The 20,243-nt window shown below is 41.5% G+C and overlaps 1 protein-coding gene across 1 annotated transcript in view; it reads left to right on the top strand.

Moving 5' to 3' along the window:
* LOC123976821 (sodium/potassium-transporting ATPase subunit alpha-1) overlaps positions 1 to 19,906 on the top strand; it is a 29,882-nt gene extending 9,976 nt beyond the window's left edge. The window contains exons 2-23 of the mRNA XM_046059170.1: positions 6,200 to 6,313; positions 7,162 to 7,221; positions 8,541 to 8,642; positions 8,819 to 8,920; positions 9,146 to 9,259; positions 9,913 to 10,047; positions 10,830 to 10,947; positions 11,073 to 11,341; positions 11,437 to 11,745; positions 13,352 to 13,486; positions 13,994 to 14,189; positions 14,320 to 14,495; positions 14,701 to 14,837; positions 15,055 to 15,205; positions 16,082 to 16,250; positions 16,390 to 16,544; positions 17,284 to 17,407; positions 18,437 to 18,582; positions 18,676 to 18,806; positions 19,113 to 19,214; positions 19,365 to 19,456; positions 19,766 to 19,906. Coding sequence (XP_045915126.1) covers positions 6,200 to 6,313; positions 7,162 to 7,221; positions 8,541 to 8,642; positions 8,819 to 8,920; positions 9,146 to 9,259; positions 9,913 to 10,047; positions 10,830 to 10,947; positions 11,073 to 11,341; positions 11,437 to 11,745; positions 13,352 to 13,486; positions 13,994 to 14,189; positions 14,320 to 14,495; positions 14,701 to 14,837; positions 15,055 to 15,205; positions 16,082 to 16,250; positions 16,390 to 16,544; positions 17,284 to 17,407; positions 18,437 to 18,582; positions 18,676 to 18,806; positions 19,113 to 19,214; positions 19,365 to 19,456; positions 19,766 to 19,794 — 3,066 coding nt within the window. The 3' untranslated portion in view covers positions 19,795 to 19,906. The remainder of the gene's footprint in view (positions 1 to 6,199; positions 6,314 to 7,161; positions 7,222 to 8,540; positions 8,643 to 8,818; positions 8,921 to 9,145; positions 9,260 to 9,912; positions 10,048 to 10,829; positions 10,948 to 11,072; positions 11,342 to 11,436; positions 11,746 to 13,351; positions 13,487 to 13,993; positions 14,190 to 14,319; positions 14,496 to 14,700; positions 14,838 to 15,054; positions 15,206 to 16,081; positions 16,251 to 16,389; positions 16,545 to 17,283; positions 17,408 to 18,436; positions 18,583 to 18,675; positions 18,807 to 19,112; positions 19,215 to 19,364; positions 19,457 to 19,765) is intronic.
* Positions 19,907 to 20,243: the final 337 nt, after the last annotated feature.

Genomic DNA, 20,243 nt, shown 5'->3' with positions numbered 1-20,243 from the left:
GTCGAGGATGGGTGTTTCAGTGGCTGAAGAAGAAGCACATCAAGGTTCTGGAGTGGCCTAGCCAGTCTCCAGACCTGAATCCAATTGAAAATATTTGGAGGGAGCTTAAAATTCGAGTTGCCAGGCGACAACCTCGGAACCTGAATGATTTGGAGGCTGTCTGCAGGGAGGAGTGGGCCAACATCCCTGCCGAAATGTGCACAAACCTTGTCACCAACTATAAAAACCGTTTGACATCTGTGCTGGCCAATAATGGCTTTTCTACAAAATATTAACATGCTGTTTGTCCAGGGGGTCAAATACTTGTTTTTCCTCATCAGATGGTTATCAATTTTAATAAATTCAGATGATGTGATTTTCTGGAATTTTCTTTGGGATTCTGTCTTTCACTGTTAGAATGTACATATGATTAAAATTATAGATCGTTGCATTCTTTGTAAGTGGGCAAACCTGCAAAATCAGCAAGGGGTCAAATACTTATTTCCCCCACTGTATGTGACATCACAATACTGACGTTCAGAAAGAATAAAAATCTCAGCAGTCAGCATCTTCTCACTGCCTGCCAGTAATGTTACCTGGTAGGAGGAGTGGCTGGTTTGTCTCAGCCAGCAGCTGAGTTTTTAACAATGTGCCAGATTTTAGGAATACAGACTATGCTCCAAACAGCTTTCAATTTAGCTCGTTTGTAACATTTGGCTAATTGCCAAGCTAACGCTGTGCTTGTATAGAACATACAGGATGACAGACTGAGGATAGATGATTAAATTAACCCTTTCTAAATGTTTACCTTACAGACAGGTGTATTGATAAAGTATTGTCTTTTTACTCGCAAAGGATTTATTGCACGTATTTACAGTAATGAGCGTAGCTGTCTGCAACTCGAGTAGTTGGAGCTAGCTTAACTTTACTGTCTCCAACGCGACGGAGCGGCTTCTCTCTCTGCTGGGTGCTGTGTGTGTATGTAGGAGCCAACAAAGAGCGGCAGAGGCTGCAGCCTGATGAACAGTACCGATGTTATGCCGAATTTTGCATGCCTGCCGAGAATTGCACGCACTTCCAAATACTGCTTTAAATGCTATAATATTCTTTGTGGGGTTCATCAATAGTGATAAATTATCATATCAAACTGGAATTAATAACTAGGTTAGCAACTAACTTCAGTGTTTCCCACAGATTGACGGCGTAACTGGGGCGGGGGGGTTTAGCAGTCGACTGTCACAGGTGTTATACCGAATTTTGCATGCCTGCCAAGAATTGTAGGAAAATGCATTAAAGTTCTGCTTTTAAACGCTATACTATTCTTTGTGGGAGTCATCAATAGTGATAAATGATCAGTATATACTTTATGAACATTAATCGTTAATATATTACCATTTCTTGAGATTCAGCAAAAACATGTGGCGTTAACCGTGTTCAAACAGCAAAGTGTCCTAAAAGAACCTTAAGAAGTGAATTGTATAATTCGGAAAATCTGATAACGATATATCACTAGACCTTGTAATGGGAATTCTTGGGAGCAAGGCCTGAGTAAGCTCAAGCAGTCTATCGGAGGTAGATTGTGTCTGACTTGACTGCGCTTTTTTTATTCCCCTATCTATCAAGTCGGCGAAAGTCAGCTAGTTATCTTGAACACACCTGTAGACTACCGGTTATATAGCGTGCTAACTTCGACTGCTGTTTTCCAAAGTTAACATAGCTATCCTTATTAGCTAGGCTCCTTACATGCTTGCTAATAGGGCCTAACTGTTTTGAAGATGGGTCTCCGACATTGACAGTGTTGTGTTGGACTGATTTGTGCAGCGGTGTTTATGTTTATGTTGTCCGTGTTTGCGAGAGAGAGAGCGACCGAGTGAGACGATGTGCGGAGCAAATATGCGCAGCGCTGCAATCAAGAACGTTTTTAAAATGGGTAGCCAAATTTACTTTGCCCGCTGTTAATCTACCTGGGCAGCCCGCCCAAGTAAAGCCTATGTATGGGAAACACTGACACTTACTTTGTAATGCACAGCAAGGACACCATTCTTTGGCAGGTAATTGATGTATTATTAATAAAATGTTTAGTACTGTCATTGTTACACAAAGTTTTAGAAATGTTATTTTTTTATTTCTCTTAATGTCACTGAATGAATGCCATCACCTCTAAATATCTAAATAATACACCAGTATATCAATGTTTTTATAAAAAGGATTTGACCACATAGTATATTCTTACAGACCTTCTGTAATTGTGTGCTATACATAAATATAGGAAACCATAAATATATCTTATAGAAAATTAGGCTGAAAAACCCACTAGTACTTCTGTCATGTCTGTTGGAAACAAGTCTGTGTTCCAACGTCAGGCTCTGGACCACTGTTTGTGAAACATTTGCCTCAAGCCAGATGGCCTCTGGAGGGCCCTCAGGGTTCCAGAGACTAAGATCTGGCCGCAGTGATCCAGAACCATTCTCAGTGTTTTCCCAGCTTAGCTGGCCAGGGGGCTCGAGCAACAATAACAACATGTGCTGGGATCATACCCTCTGCTCTGGTGACTGCCTGGGAAACTTTAAAAGGCTAATGCAGTAGAAAAACAATATTAGTTAGCATATTTCCATGACTGGGACTGTGCAGGATGTCCATATATGGTCATACCACATACACGGGTCACTCTGTGTCCAATATATGGCCTTCTAAAGAGTTTTCAAAATGGCTACTGCACACTGTGGTGTTGCATGCAGACAAATGGCTCATTAGTAGTCTTTCGGCAGCCTTCTTCCCTTCCTGCTAACATGCTAACACCTCTGATCCTTGTACAGTGCTGAATTATAGATGAGCCTTAACCGCTAATCCATGTCAACTTCTAGTGTTGCGATCTCCTGTTACCTACCTGAAACATGCACAGGCTTATCCTTCTCTCCCTCTCTGTGATTGGCGCTCACACTAACAGGCCTACACATTTTTCACCTGTTAAGTGATGCTGCAAGTGCCATTGGGCCCCTAACGTGTATATAACACCTGGATGCTATTCATTGCCTGGGTGTTGTATTTGTTTATAGAGTGGGTAATATGCAGGGCTCCAGACTAACTTTTTTCCACCAGCCTCGGTAATATGGATACAATCTTAAGCCATGGAATATGCAGTTTTATACTGCAATATAAGATGTACCATGATACACAGCCACGCTAGCTGCTGAGGTTGTACCTAGGTACAGCGCTGTTTTGAGCTAAATGCTTACATCAGCATGCGAAAATTCTCAGTGACAATGCTAACAGACATGTTAGCATGTGTGACAGCATGCTAATATAGGCTAATTGGCACTAAACACAAAGTACATCTGACACTGCCATCCTGTAAAACACCATAACGTCCTAGCAATGGATTAACATAGCCCACAATATGAGACATATTTCTCACGATATATTTCGTCACATCACACAATCCAAGTTTATGCGGTGTATCTTTAAATTCACTGTTTGTTTGTATTTTGGGATTATTAGTCATGTTTATGGGTTTGGTGGACTGTCTGAAAGAAGGATGTTCATATCCTTTATAAAATGATATCAGGTGTGGCTACGCTGGCCATCTGGATAATGTGGAATAATTATGTTTGGCTGTGGGGAGTGTCTATAAATCAAGTGTGTAGGCTCATACAGGTGCTGGTTGCAACTCACCTGATTATACCAGCGGCAAGACTGCTAGGAAGGATGGCGCAGATTTTCTTTTGTGCAAGAGATATCATCTATCTTTTTGATGTTTGCTTCATTGTGATTTTCTTTTTTAGTGGGAATTTTGCTTTCATACTTGTGGTTTAGTGGCTCAATTTAGCTAATTCAGGTTTGTTTAAATTGTACTTCTTCCCCCACCTCATCTGTCTCTCTGGCCCTCTTTCTTCCTCCCTATCTCACTTTCCCTCTCTTTCTGTCTCTTTGTCTCACACACCCTCTGGCTTACAGCCATCTAGAAGACACAATCTTTGCCCGGGCCTTTGTTGGCTCTGTCAGCCACAGTGACCGCTGATAATGAGAGGGGATGCATGTGGAGGAGACAGCAGAGAGAAAGGGACAGAGGAGAGGGCCCACTGTCATTCTGCGCCAAAGTGCCAGAGCAGATGGTGTGATAGGGGATGTCAAGTGAGAGAAGAAACACACAAATTAAGGCTATTTCTGTACTTGAAATGTTTGTGTTTCATCTAGTTCTACAACTTAAATTATTATTAGGATAGATGACTGTGTGTGTTCCTCTGAGATCCAAAACTTGGAAATGTTGTTTTGTTGAATAAAATCCTTTTTTCCTATCTTTTTTTTTTTATTTCCTGCCTACAGCGAGATAATTTGTATCACAGCCAGAGTTAAAATCAACAAAATGTGCCTGAGTGTGATTACCAGTAAATGACTCCAGTGTGGTTTGTTGTTCCACTCTTGGTTTGGCTGAGGTACTTTAATTGGTGAGGTTATGTGTAGGGAAGCTGTTGGTGAATGACTAGCCTAAAGCATTATGTATTTTCTCACTCAGTGACACCCTTTCTTGCAAAGTTGGGTGTTAAACAAGGGGGATTTTGTTTTCTCTCTGCAGCCTAATCTGTCTCACTTATCACTTATCTACCAACCGACTAAAGACCATGTGACGCTTGTTCCTCCCTTTCGTTCTTGTTGTACACAGTCAAAGTGTCATGCTTGAGCTTGACTGATCCTTTCAGAACGTTTTATTTCAATGGTTGAATAAATTTATTTTCTCAGAGGTCGCAAAATATTCTGCTGATCAGTAAAAAAACAACCCTGCACTCAGTGATCGTCACTGGTTTGAAAGATTAAGAGTTCACGGGTGGAGCAGAATGTTAATATCCCGGGTTTCACTTGTGGATTACTTAGGATTAATACTCAATAATCAAAAAACACACATATTAAAGACATGCGTAGCAAGCAGAGTTTTGGTCTGATGTAGATGAAATGTGGTTTATAAAAAGCTGCTCTCACAATAGAAAGCCTTTAAAAAGTTTGTAAGCGGATCCCCATAGGAGTTGTGTTTGCTTTGGCAGATGGCACGCGTGTCCATAAAGCCAGGGTCTCAGACTTTATTCAGTATTCTGCTCATCCGACAGGGCTCTTGATCAAAACCTAACTCTATGTGACGAGTAAAGAGGTGACTCTTTCTTTTTGTTTCTTTTTTTTCCCTTGGACTATCAAAGTTTGTGGCAGTTTGTCTCCCCAATTTAGGCCACAGTTTTCTCTGTTTAGACTGGGCTGTGTTGACTTTTTTATTTATTTATTTTTTTTTAATAATATATGTGGTTCTATGTACGTTGACCCACATGGAGTCTCAAAAAGATGCAGGATGAGAAAATGTCTTCCGGCACTTCTGGCGCGCTCACGTTTCATCAGACACACCTCAGCAACAGTCAGCATGTTACTTATGCATGACCCATTTCATTACCCCCTAAATGTTCTCAAATAAAACATCCTTTGTTGAAGTGGCCGTCATGCATAGACATGTCGAGTTTGTGAAGTTGTTGTTAAGTGTGTAAATTGTAGCTTGTATTTGGGCCAGAATGATCTCTGTCTTGATCCCTTTGACATTTAAAAAAAAAATAAATTGTGCCCTTTATAGTCTGTAATACAGCCATGGTTGGTATCAAGCACTGTTAACTGAGGCTTTTGAGAGTACTGCTCATTTCTAGGAACTTTGTTCCTTGTGCCCAAGTGCAGCTCCACCCAAAGGACCCATGAGACAAAGATTTGAGACAATAGAGCGGCAGTTTTACAAGATGTTATGTTTATCACTGTTTTATCTCTATAGGGAAGTACAGGACCTTAGAGGGCACCTTGCACCAAAGTATCTATAATCATACTTTAGAATATCCATTGTGCGTTATATCTTTTATAAAACGCTTGTGCGTTGCCTAAAAAGAGCCCCACCAGAGTCGAAACAATGCTAACTAGCTCATTGCCCGCGACCAGAGTTGGCATAACAACAGATAAAGCACATTTCTAAACCCCTCAGGCTGCTTGGTTGAAAGGAACTGTTGTACTTTCACTGTTTATGCTGTGTCCCAGTTGTTGGTCTGTATCACTGCTGAAGGCAGCATTGCTCATCACTGATATTATCCACAAATTGGCACCGCAATAATGGTAGGTAGGTTTGTTTGAGCTGGGAGATGATCTGTTTTTCAGAGTTGTTATTTAAAAGGGTTAATAAACTGTTTCTCATCCGTTGTGTTTCCAGGATGGACGTGAGCAGTATGAGCTGGCTGCGACCTCGGAGCAGTGCAGCAAGAAGAAGGCGAAGGGGAAGAAGAAAGAGAAGGATATGGATGAACTGAAGAAGGAAGTGGATATGGTGAGTGTCTCAGCTTTACTTTCGTGTTTCACTCTGTTCACTGGCCTCAGGACGTCTTCCTCCGATTATCCACTGGCTCCGGCTTCCAACATGACTATCCCATCCTCTCCATTGTGGGGATTTTATTTCTTTTACTGCTCCTCCCTCCATGTGCCTCTTCTTGCCACACCCCTCTCTCTCATGTCACAGTCAAGAGCTAAAAATATCCAAATTCAAGGTTAAAAATTGAAGTACTAAAATATCTCATATTACATTTACATGTACTTGTATTTAAATGTAATGAAGCTATAAAAGTAGACAGTTGGATTTCTGGATCCATTAGATATTATTCTTTACTTATTAAGTATCCCATTTGTCTTAAATTTTATTCCAGGCTTCACTTTATGGTGTGGTAACTTACATTTAGCTTCTTAAAAAATTGCAGACACATTGAATGTGTCTTTGCTTCCTTTTATCTGTGCCAACTTATTCTTAATTTTTTATCCAACTCCATCCCTTTCTCACTTCATATCATGCTCCTCTTTTCTCAATTTATTGCTCGCTTACCATACAACATATTTCACTTTTATGCCTCCCGTCCTTTTCTTCCTCTTTCTTACCTCCCCTGTGTCTTTTATTGGCTCCCCATCCATCCATCCATCCATTCATTCTTTTCACCTAAACGGTGAATTTTCCATTGTTGTGGCTCTACCTTGTGAGAGGTAGTCATTTTAAAATGAAAGGTCAGCACACAATGCGCTGTAAATGTCACTGGAATTTGGCATATTGAACACACTTACGGTGGGTACATGCGCACAGATGTAAACACTGGACTGATGCCACCTGCTTTTCTCCATGTGTCTTTGCAGGATGATCACAAGCTGACCCTTGATGAGCTCCATCGCAAATATGGAACAGACCTGAACAACGTGAGTGAGATAAAGAGGGGAAACAAGCTGTATTATGTATCTGTTTTTGAATGTGTTCTGCCTGAAATGTGTTACACCTGCAGCTTTAAAAGTCACACTGAGATGCAAATTTGGCAGCTGGTGTTTCTAGATTTATCATGATAAGCAGATAAATATCAGATATCAGCAGCATACTGGCTGCTGCTGGCCGTTAACTTCCATGCTTCTCTTCAGTCTGGCAGTTGATATTCAGTTAATGAATGATTAATGAGGCTTATATGAATTAAACAGTGGACTTTGTTTAAAGCGGGATGATATCTTCTCTCACATCGTGAAGGAAATGTCATTGCGGATGTGATCAGCTACTTAAGGCTCTGCACTTCCAGGGTTTATTAAACAGAGCGTGGATCTAGAGAGAGGAGGAGGGGGAAGGTTAAAGGGCAAAAGAAGGTTTGAGATTGAGACGAAGGGTTGAGAGAGAGATTTGATCTCGAAGTTAGTTTTTTGCTAGGTTTCTCCAGGCTTAAAGGAAAATGCTTTTTAGAGTTCAAAAACTCCTCCATTCCAAATAAATAATTTTTATGGAATTGTCTCACCCATCTTAACGCTCATGATGAATCATGTAAAAACTAGCTGGAACAGTAAATGTTCCTCGTTTTCGGCCACATTTCTATTTTAACAAAAGTATGGCATTGAGTTTCTTGTGCCACCTTTAAAGAGAAAGACACTTGCTTTCTTGCCGAGAGGGAGACAAGAAGCCTCTAAATATGAAGCTACAACCAGCAGCCAGATAGGCTGGCTGTAGTTTCATATTTGCCATACAGATATGAAAGTGTCAGCCTTTTCCTCAGATAACTCTCCACAAGAAAACAAACAAATATATTTCAGAAAAAATTGAATGATACCTTTTTAAATGGCATAAATTTCAGGTTATCAAACTCCATTCAGCCCTCTCTGCTCATGCAAATGTGCTCCTGGTCATGCAGAAAAGATCAAGGAGAATAGTTAATCAGTGCCTCTGTAGTGGGGTCTCCAAACTCTGCATGTGCTTGCATGCGTATGCAGCAGTTGTGAATAATTTATTAGCTACAGAAGCCCGTGTGTCCTGATTTCATATGATGCTATTTGCCTCATCTTGTCTCCTCTCCTTTACCTTCACTACTCTTCATTTCTTCTTCCTCTTCCTTCTGTTTTCTTCCTCCTACCTGTCCCATTTTTCCTGTTGATGCTGTGTTGCTAGGCAACTAGTAGCACCTACATCCCCCTCTTTTGTCACCGAGTTTGTTTGGCTGGTTAACAACAAGCAATTGCTTAAAATCTACGTCTTCTCCCCATATCAGGGTTTGACGAGTGCGAAGGCTGCTGAGATTCTGGCCCGTGACGGGCCCAACGCCCTCACTCCTCCTCCCACCACCCCAGAGTGGGTCAAATTCTGCAAACAGGTTAGATAAGCTTAGTGGCTTGCACAGTTGTTGATATTGATGCCTCACCAGGTTTTTAGCCTCTGTATTAAAGTTTTTTAATAATTTACACTTTTTCACAGACTGAAAGTACTTACTCACATTCCAGGTTTAGAAGGTCACTCCTGTCTTTCTTTCTTTTTCTTTTTTTTCTTCAGATGTTTGGCGGTTTCTCCATGCTTCTGTGGACTGGTGCTATCCTCTGTTTCCTGGCCTATGGTATCCAGGCTGCAATGGAGGATGAGCCCGCGAATGATAACGTAAGATAAAGGTCCTTTTAAAATATCTATGTAATGTCTCGATGTGACAATATGATATTGTTTTATGATGCATTTAGAGTATCAAGTTTGTTGGTGCGATGAAATTCCTACAGTTTGCTAGTACCAACGTGTAAAATATAACGTATATTTCTTAATTGTGCAGTTGATCGTGGTAATTGAAATGTTGGATTAAAATGTTTCCTTTCATATTTTTGATCCTCACAGTTGTACCTGGGTGTTGTGCTTTCTGCTGTTGTCATCATCACTGGTTGCTTCTCCTACTACCAAGAGGCCAAGAGCTCCAAGATCATGGACTCCTTCAAGAACCTGGTCCCACAGGTACCGCTCACATTTTATACCTTTCTTCTTTCTTTTTTTTTCTTCAGTAACCGCATCGGCGTTTGGTCCCCGTTGACTGTTTTTGAAATATTCATAAATGGATCACAAGAAATTACTGGAAAACATGAGATAACACTGTGTAACTACATTGAAACCGCTTCTTTGAAAAAACCTCAGTGTTGTCATGATGTCTTAATTGTAATATATTAATTCAAAGTCTTACCCACTTTGTGGTTCAAAAACAATAGTCTTCTTGACATCTGAATCTCATTAGCCCTGTTGAATAATTTGGAGGTTATTAATGAAAATCATTTTCACAGCTTCTTCCCTAACACCGTGAGACTCCTCCCTTCATCCTCAGCATTCCACCATGTAAAACAGCTTTATTTCTATGACTTATTTATCCATCCAACTAGTGTAAATCAATTTTTGTCCTTAGTTTGATTTTTGTGAGTAGCATAAAGGGATCTACAAATGCATCTTCATACAACCCTGTGTTGTAAAATAATAAATAAATCCTTGTATTATGAAAAAAAAATTCTTTGCATGCAGGATGTGGAGGTTAAGGCAGCTAAAACAGACAAAAGAAAGCCGTCAATCTCACTTTTACCGTCTTACACGAGTGTCTCTCTCTGTCCCGTCTTTTCTCGTAGCAAGCCCTGGTCGTCCGTGATGGTGAGAAGAGCAGCATCAACGCTGAGGAGGTGGTGGTTGGCGATTTAGTGGAGGTGAAAGGTGGTGACAGGATCCCCGCTGATCTGCGAATCATCTCCGCCCACGGCTGCAAGGTGGGCGTCTTTGACACAAGTCATTTTTTTTCTGTGCAAGACCCATATTTAAGGAATTAATAATTCTCTCCATCAAAGCAGTTAAAGGGGTACCTTGACTCCTTGAATTTCAGTTGGCTGCTGCGCTTTAGCTGGCACGTGAAAAACATTTGTTTTTCAGTGAAACTTCTTGCAGTTGGCATGTACTTGTTCTTGAAATGTAAAAAGCTTCCCCTCATAAAACTCAGCACAAGCTGCTAGATGTGAGCAATTACTATCTTGTTTTTTTTTTAATAATCTCAAGCCCTTTGTCTGTACATTTAATTATCAGACTGTGACTGTGAAGAAGAGGTTGAAGCACCTAATTGCCCTCTTAGACTTTTCCTTTGAAGTCACTATTTTTATAAATTGACTTTTTTCATGCATTATTGTGGGGCAGAAAATGAGTCTGTGACCCATTTTGGGTCCTAAACTGAACTCGAGACCTAAGAGCAACACTTGACCCAATTCTGCCCCATGGTTTCCTGTCAGCCTCTGCATCATTCATTGTTATATCTTGTCACCTGCCTTTGCATCATTTAGCTGTTGCTCCATAATGGACCCAAAGAGGGTAACTTGACCTGAATCTGCCATCTGCCCGTCTGTAGCTGTTTTAACCACAGAGATGAGGGGTTGACATTTGAGGAGAAAGTTTTCCTCCCTGAGAAAGGAACTTTTTGGCAGCCATCTTCTCAGTGTTTATATCTTTTCTTTCCAAAGGTGCATTGTTTTTCATCAATCACAGTTGATGTTTCATTTCTCAGGTGGACAACTCCTCTCTGACCGGCGAGTCAGAGCCGCAGACTCGTACTCCGGACTTCTCCAATGAAAACCCGCTGGAGACCAGAAACATTGCTTTCTTCTCCACCAACTGTGTTGAAGGTATGATGACGGCACACATCAAAGCCATTCAAACAGTGCTGCATTTTATCTTTACTACAGAGACTCTGCAGTGAATCAGAGATGTTTTCTGTTTTAAAAAAAAAAAAAAATCATCCCCGCCACAGGAACTGCCCGCGGTGTTGTGATCAGCACCGGAGACCGTACCGTCATGGGTCGTATTGCCACGTTAGCCTCTGGCCTCGAAGTTGGACGCACCCCTATCTCCATCGAGATCGAGCACTTCATCCACATCATCACTGGCGTGGCGGTCTTCCTCGGCGTGTCCTTCTTCGTTCTCTCCCTCATCCTTGGATACTCCTGGCTGGAGGCCGTCATCTTCCTCATCGGTATCATTGTCGCCAACGTGCCAGAAGGTCTCCTGGCTACTGTCACTGTGAGTTTGTGTGTTTTTTATGGGTGTTAAAGGTCCAATTATGGATCCCAAAAACAACTCAGCCACTAACTGACTAATGCAAATCCCACCTCTAGGTGTGTCTGACTCTGACTGCTAAGCGTATGGCCAAGAAGAACTGCCTGGTGAAGAACTTGGAAGCCGTCGAGACCCTGGGCTCCACCTCAACCATCTGCTCGGACAAGACCGGCACTCTGACACAGAACAGGATGACCGTGGCCCACATGTGGTTTGACAACCAGATCCACGAGGCCGACACCACAGAGAACCAGAGCGGGACCTCCTTCGACAGGAGCTCTGCCACCTGGGCTGCTCTGGCCAGAATCGCTGGACTCTGCAACCGCGCCGTATTCCTGGCAGAGCAGAGCAACCTCCCCATTCTGAAGGTGGGTATTTTACCCTCCTTTCCCCTGCCATCTGCTTTCTTTCTCTGTTTAATCCACATATTAAGTCTTCTCTGAGACAACCATTGTCTGAACAGAGATATTTCCCATGCACTGTGTAATGTTATCAGAGAAGTAATTATCCCTTAAAACTGAAAAAACAAACTGTTATCTTTCATCCTTTGTTCAACATCAAGGAAGCCTTTTCTGTTGTTCTAGGTCTTTAGTTTGTGTGCTCATGATGTGGGCAGGATTTAGAAATCCTGTACTGCTGACTCATTTCCCAGTTTGAATGTGCCCTTTTCCAAGCAGTTGGAAAACTACAGTACCAAACAAGTGTTCCTCTTCCCTTTTGTACTTTTTGTTCCTGATATTGGCTTCATTTAATTTCTAGTAATGCCAGCACCTGTTCCAAGCGCACCTCATGAAACATGGTATTTAAACAGCTCTCACAAACTCTAGAAAGGAGGGGGTTTAGCTAGCGTTAGCCGTCTCTCTCCTGTGGATCCAGTTGTGGTGACGGCAATCAAAACCCACAACGAGTGATCCTGCATTACCCCGTGACTCGAATTATGAGAAGTCACAGATGGGAATGAGCAATGGCTGAGGCCGTGTGTAGCCGTTGGAACTGTGGTGATATTGTGATGGAAGTATTTTTAGTGCCCACCCACACAGATTGGCACGAATCACAACCAGAACCAGAATAGTCGGTCAGTAGCAGATATTAACACCTTTTTGGGAAGCAATGTAGAGGTCACACATACACTCTATGGGGTTATTGCAGAAAAATGTATAAAACTTGATATTTCTTTATCATTTTGACCAAATTAGTATACAAGTTGAAACAAAAAGCAATGATATGTGTACTGTACTAAAATTTTATTTCACTTCAGCTTGAAATGTCTACGATGGAAACAGAAAACTTCTGATAGGCTGACAAGGGTCTGTTAAAAAGTTGGATCTTGCTATCAGACATTGACTGACTGAAGGGCCCAAAACTTATGTTTGCCAACAGGCTTGTTCTCCAGCTTACTTCTTACTCCATGGGGTGTATACACACACACGTTGTTACCTCATAATTATTCCTACCCCCACCCCAAAACGCACACACAGACAAGCACACGCACCCAGATAAGTACGTATGTCTCTTGGCTCCCAGACTTTCCTTGCAGCCAAGTCTCTGGTTTCCACCCTGTGTTAATCACCTGTAAATGTCTGGCTGGCACCGTGGCTTTAATTACCAGTCAGTCTCTCTCAATCCTCATTACTTTTCCCTCAGTCACTGTTACAAGAGTGAAAGGAGAGTAAACATGGGCTTGGTGTTTATCAAGGCCAATAATTATGATGGAAAAATATAGAAAATTAGCATTTTTCTTTCGTTTTTGTTGTTGAATTGTAGGTGGATACACAAACCTGTGGAGTAAGACATATGTTGTGTTACATGGCACTGATGGACCATTGAGTAATTAGTCTGAGGATGTTTTGTTATTCACTCACTATGTATAAAGACAATTATTTCACTAAACTGAATGGCAGTTGTTACTTATGAACGGTGAACTTTGTGTCTATGATTAATGTGTGTTCTCCGTTTTCCATCTTTCACCTCCAGAGAGATGTGGCTGGTGACGCCTCTGAGTCGGCTTTGCTGAAATGTATTGAGCTGTGCTGTGGATCAGTCCAGGAAATGAGAGACAAATCCCCCAAAATAGCGGAGATCCCGTTCAACTCTACAAACAAGTACCAGGTATGGAAAGAGTAGCTAGCTTGCAGCGTAATGTTTTTCACTTTGTCATTATTAGAGAGATGGAAACCTGTTTGTCATGTTTTCAGGTGCCATTACAGAAAAATCTATTTCTGCTAAATGTTCCAATTGTTTGGAAATGTTATGGGCTCACAGAAATATTAATATCAGGTTATTTTCCCCTCATGTTGACAGTAAATCCACAATGTAATGTAAGATCTTGGTTCAGGAAAACATAAATCTTTGTGTGACCTTTTTATATCATTATGATTTATTGCTAATTGTAAAAAATGGATTCATCTAGAAGAATCTGTCTATTCATTCCCCAATAAGGGTTTTGGAAACTCTTAAAAGGTCAATGTTGTTTTTGGTCATTTCCTCTGTTTATCATCTTTTTCTTCCTTTTTTATACAAGTTAGTGTTGGACCTAGACACAACATTAAAACCTGAATCCTCAAACTGGCCTGTTTTTTCTTTTTTTTTTTTTTTGTATTTTTTATGTGCTCCTAGCTTTCCATTCACAAAAATGGCACACCTGAAGAAGAGTCCAAGCACCTGCTGGTGATGAAAGGGGCCCCAGAGAGGATTTTGGACCGCTGCTCCTCCATCATGATCCAGGGCAAAGAGCAGCCCCTGGACGACGAGATGAAAGACGCCTTCCAGAACGCCTACCTGGAGTTGGGAGGTCTTGGAGAGAGAGTGCTCGGTAAGGACCGACGGCTGCCGGGAGTGACTTAATTTTAACGGAGCAGAAACAACAAACAACCAATCAGAAAATCACTTCACTGGGCTACTTTTGTCACTCTAAAGTGCTTCTTGTCTTGCGTCCCATCCAGGTTTCTGCCATTTCAACTTGCCTGATGACCAATTCCCAGAGGACTTTGCTTTTGACACTGAAGAGGTGAACTTCCCTACTGAGAACCTGTGCTTCATTGGCCTCATGTCCATGATCGACCCTCCTCGTGCTGCCGTGCCTGATGCCGTGGGAAAATGCAGGAGCGCTGGAATCAAGGTAAAATGAAATTTACTTATTTGGTTAACATAAAGCTGTTTCAGTCAAACTACTCAGGTTATGTTAAAATACTAATACACAGTCTGCACATTTGTATGCCGTCCAAGTGGCGTGATTAATAATACATCCCTACTTCATTATGGTTGTATCCTTGACAATACAATTTGAGCATAATACTCATCAGCACAATGGTCCCTTCTCTTAGGTCATCATGGTAACAGGTGATCATCCAATCACAGCTAAGGCCATCGCTAAGGGTGTGGGCATCATTTCCGAAGGCAACGAGACTGTTGAGGACATCGCTGCCCGTCTGAACATCCCAATCAACGAAGTCAACCCAAGGTACCAACTACACTGAGAAACCCTGTGTGCACAAGTGCAGATACAGGAGAAGTTTGTTAATATGTTGAGCTGTGATGGAATTTTTTTTCTGAATGTGTTGTTTTCTAATCCAAGCCTTTACAGATACCCTAAACCATTTCTAATTACTTTTGTTTTTCTGCACCTACGTCTGTCTGCGTGAATAAGTCTAACTAAAACGGCTTTGTGTTCCCTGCAGAGATGCCAAGGCCTGTGTAGTGCATGGTGGCGACCTGAAGGATCTGACTGCGGAGCAGCTGGACGACATCCTGAAGTACCACACTGAGATTGTTTTCGCCAGAACCTCCCCACAGCAGAAACTGATCATTGTGGAGGGCTGCCAGAGACAGGTAGAAACAAAACAAATGAGGAGGTGTGTTTGTGTGTCGGGGAGAGGACTCTCCTGCTCTTATGTGCCTCTGCAGTGTTTGTGTTGCTGCTTTAACAGTTTTGGCAAACACGGCATGTGCCTGCGCCGTATTATGTAAATAGATGTGCAAATATTTGATATCCCTATCCCCTAATGCTTATTTATGATTTATTGCTTTAGTCTATGATGATTAAGTTGGCAGAATAATCAAGCATAGCATCTGTCAAGCTGTGACCTTACCCGCACACATGAATATTCACGAGAGAAGCAGTAGGTTGAGCACCCACAACTCAAGTGTTGTGTGAACTTGGACTATGGATTTATTTATTTATGTAAATGATTTTGTTGATTAATTCCTGATTGGGCCACCAAAAATAACCATCTATTCCTCTGATATAGTGTCAGGTTCATCTCTTGACATTTTATCTTTAAGGAAACCCTGGTTACATAATTACACGTCTGTAGAAATGGTTGAAAATAGCCAAATTTCATACAGATTAAATTGGCTTCAGTGTGGTAGTCTCCTTAGCATATTCAGAAGTTATAGTACATGTGCTATGACCAGCAATACAAGTATAGCTGAAGTCTGTCATAAAGTTGCAGAAGTAATCAACCTAATGTATTCCAGTGTGCCCATATGCTGCCTGGAGGAGGAGCAGGAGGGGTATTGATTATGACATATTGACGTTTCATCTTGTGAACCCAATGACTTGAATTCAGTTCCTCAGTCACTCAGCAAATAGCATTGGACATAACTACAGTATGCGTACTGTAGTTATGTCCAATGCTATTTGCTCCTCCTGTGGATAATCTCCACACACAAATAATAATATTTCCCTCTTCCGTCTCTCCGCAGGGAGCCATTGTGGCTGTGACAGGTGATGGTGTGAACGACTCTCCTGCTCTGAAGAAGGCTGACATCGGCGTTGCTATGGGAATCGCTGGATCTGACGTTTCCAAGCAGGCTGCTGACATGATCCTGCTGGACGACAACTTTGCCTCCATTGTCACTGGAGTGGAAGAAGGTAACCGTAACAATGTTCTTTTAAAGCTTTTTTTAACTAAAGGACTTACAGTTACACTGGAATAAAATGTTCTTATTTAGCTGGAGGGTTGAAATGATTAAAATAATGACTGTATGCACTTGCGTCATGTTCTCACCAGGCCGTCTGATCTTTGACAACTTGAAGAAGTCCATCGCCTACACTCTGACTAGTAACATCCCTGAGATCACCCCCTTCCTCCTCTTCATCATTGCCAACATCCCCCTGCCTCTGGGAACCGTCACCATCCTCTGCATTGACCTGGGAACTGACATGGTAAAGATGAGTGAACTGCAGTCTTTCTTCTTCTGTACTGCTCAAATGTTGCACAAACATTTTCCTTATATGTGGTTAATCACAGGGTTTTGTGCGTCACATCTATTGTTCTTCTTAACTTAACTGAAAAATAGCATTTGTTTCTGATTCTAGGTTTCTTCGGCTGTGTTCAGATCAGATTTTTATTTTAATTTTTATAACCGAGAGGATGAAGAGGCAAAGTCACATGGAATCGGATCTCTTCTATTTCAGATTCAGGCCACTTTCATATGTGGTCCAAATCAGATACAGGTCCGATTTTTGAAATGCGCAGAATTCATGCGTCTCTGACATCGCTCTAAAGCGACTGTCGTCTCAATTCTGCACTAGGTGAAATCAAAAAGCTCCACAAAAAGCCATAATTAAAAATGCGTCCCTCTTTCTCCTCATGCTCATCATTTGCTCATGAATTCCATTTCTTTCAACTGAAGTCAACTTAAAAAACATAGACTCTAACCTCTGGCCTCTAGGTTTACCTCCATACGACAACGGGCTGTGTGTGATGTATTCTTTGCTCATGTGGGTCACTATCAGCCCGTGGCCAGTTCACAAAAAAAACACAAAAATAATGTGAACAATCAATAAAAAAAAAGTGGTCTGGGCAATAAATCAGAATTGGGTTTTAAGGCCTGCAGTGTGAACAGAGCTTTAGCCGGTTTGCCAACTTGCTCATTGACTGGTCCTGTGTCCTGTCTCCCAGGTCCCCGCCATCTCCCTGGCTTATGAAGCTGCTGAGAGCGACATCATGAAGAGACAGCCCAGAAACCCCAAAACAGACAAACTGGTGAATGAGAGGCTCATCAGCATAGCCTACGGACAGATCGGTAAACAGATGTTTTTTGATTAGAAATCCAAATTTTACCAAAAACAGAGCTGAAAGTTTGCTATCCATTGTCCCTTAGTAGAATTTTGTGGGAAGGGAGCTCAGTATCTGGGTGGTCCAAGATAACTAGAAGAGTGGCCGGCACCACAAATAGGCTCATACTGAGTGCGTGCGTACAAGCAGTGCCTCTGGTTTTTGATTTTCCCTTTTTGGTAATGAAGCCAAGAATAGGCTTGACCACCCCTGAACTAGCTTTTTATAAGGGCAGAATACAAACGAGTCATATTATTTTTGGTGCAGATTTTCCTCAAAGCTGCAATGGGAAAATTTTTGTTGAGACATTGTTGTTGCTCTTTTCATTTTCCATTACAAAATAATGTTTCACAAAGGAGCAGACCTCCTACTAATTGTCTTAAAAAGGTCGCATCGCTTGCCATAAAAACAAAAGAAACAAACACATTTTGACAAGCCTGTCTTTTGAATTCAAATATTTCTTTATAGGATTTAGAGTAACCGCTCCTTAAATATACAACTGTCTGTTATGTTTTATTGCATTTTGCTTTACATTTATTCATTGTGTCTTTGTTTATTCATCTCATAACAGTTTAAACATTTAATTGACTAAAAGACCCATACATCATTTCCATTTTGATTAAGCCTCTTAATTCCTCAGATGACAACATAATTATTCCTTTTTTTTTTTTTTTTACCCAGTTATCCATCAAATTAAATATGGTTTAGTCCTCAAAATTCCCCAAAAGACTGACTATACAAATTTACTGACTCAGTCATTCACTTTCTCGTTGATTATATTTTCCCCAAAAGACCACACGGCTAGTTGGTTTGCTTAATCGTATATTGATTCATGGTTTAATTTAGAATCCTAATTTGACATTAACTGCATTTGTTAATTCAGTCTGAAACTGCTCAAAAGACAGATTTCCATTTCAGTCATAAATCAAACAATTGTACAGTATCTCTATCTTGATTCGGTGGCAGATTTCTTAACTTGATGTCTTCGTCCAATCAGGTATGATCCAGGCGCTGGCAGGTTTCTTCACCTACTTTGTGATCTTGGCTGAAAATGGCTTCCTGCCCTCCACCCTGCTGGGCATCAGAGTGTCCTGGGATAATAAATACTGTAATGATCTGGAGGACAGCTATGGACAACAGTGGGTCAGTAACATTTATACAGACAAACCACAAGTAAAAGTTAAAACTTGGCCATAATCACCGTGTATAAACTGTTTCTGATCTGTTCCCTGTTAGACTTACGAGCAGAGGAAGATTGTGGAGTTCACCTGCCACACAGCTTTCTTCGTCAGCATCGTCATTGTCCAGTGGGCCGATCTGATCATCTGTAAGACCAGGAGGAACTCAGTCTTCCAACAGGGAATGAAGTGAGTGCAAGAACACCCACTATTTGTATGAAGTGAACTAGTGTCCTCGCCCAACTCTGAACTGTTAGTCTGAGTTAGAGTGGATGTTTCATCAGAAGTCCCCTCTGCCACTGGAACATATTGTAGCTGTTGTTCTTTTCATGGAGGAACTCCAGGTAACTGCTGTGTTTATTTTGGGCTTCGAAATCCTGGCACCAAAATGATAAAGATGTTAAAGTCCTAGCTATTTTTAGCCACTCAAATTAGTTTGTTTGGGTCTCCGGTTTTATTTTCTCAAATTCATAATTGCTCCCCTGTGCGTTTCAGGAACAAGATCCTTATCTTTGGGCTGTTTGAGGAGACCGCCCTGGCTGCCTTCCTCTCATACTGCCCAGGCATGGACGTCGCCCTCAGAATGTACCCTCTCAAGTGAGTAAAGCACAAACACTTACCTCCCAGTCCACCAATAAGCCATGCACATCTCTGGTTGACTCTGTAATCGTGCCTTCTCCACCTACCACATGTTGTCCATCCACGCTCGGGGCACTGGATCAGTTTCTCATGTCTTTTATTTTCCAGGCCCAACTGGTGGTTCTGCGCCTTCCCCTACTCCCTGCTCATCTTTATCTATGATGAAATCCGTAAGCTTATCCTCAGACGCAGCCCAGGAGGTGAGTCCAAAATCCATGCTTTATTATATCTTCTTGTATTTTCCTACTTCTCTCTCCCTCTGCACTGTTCTTTTTTTTGCACACTTTTGCCTCTTCATCTCTGCTGCTTTCTCTTGTGTTTTTCCTCTACACCTCCCTCTGCCTTGTGGGATCATCTTTTTATGCTTGGTGAGGGAGGAGAAACTTAGGTCTTGTTCCTCTCTTTTAAATGCTCTGTCATCCTCTAGTTTCTTTTTAAATAAAGTATATCCAATCTACCCAAGCCTCTAAATCCCATGTTTGTTTGTTTTTCTCTCCCTGTGCGTCCAGGTTGGGTGGAACGGGAGACCTACTATTAAAGACCCATCATCCTGTCAGTCCAGTCAGCTCGCATCTTCTCCTTCACTCCCGTCTTTGCATGAATATTGTCTTGCTGCTCGGATTAAAATTTTAACCTCTGTGGAAAAAAAATTTGGAAGTGTTTTTATATTAGGGAATGCTTGATACTACTATTAGACAAATACTGAGATGGAACGTGCTGATGATGCTGACGTTGATAAATGATAATGCTAATAATGACATGAATACTGAACATTGACATGACTATGCGTGCCTTGTTTATGAAACAGGACCAATTTTATACATGTTTTTAACAGTTATAAACGTTCAATAAAAATGCGCTCGAGTCAGGTCCCACAGATGTTTCCTGTGCTCATTTATTGTGCGTGTTTGTGTGTCTTGTAACCGAACAGCCAATGATGTGATTCCCAAAACCAAAGAACAGCTTTGCATCATGTTTGAACCCCAG

The sequence above is a fragment of the Micropterus dolomieu genome, linkage group LG01 (assembly GCF_021292245.1).
Source record: "Micropterus dolomieu isolate WLL.071019.BEF.003 ecotype Adirondacks linkage group LG01, ASM2129224v1, whole genome shotgun sequence".
Lineage (NCBI taxonomy): Eukaryota > Metazoa > Chordata > Actinopteri > Centrarchiformes > Centrarchidae > Micropterus > Micropterus dolomieu.
Note: the sequence above shows the minus strand (reverse complement) of the source record. Positions and strands in the feature narration are given on the sequence as shown.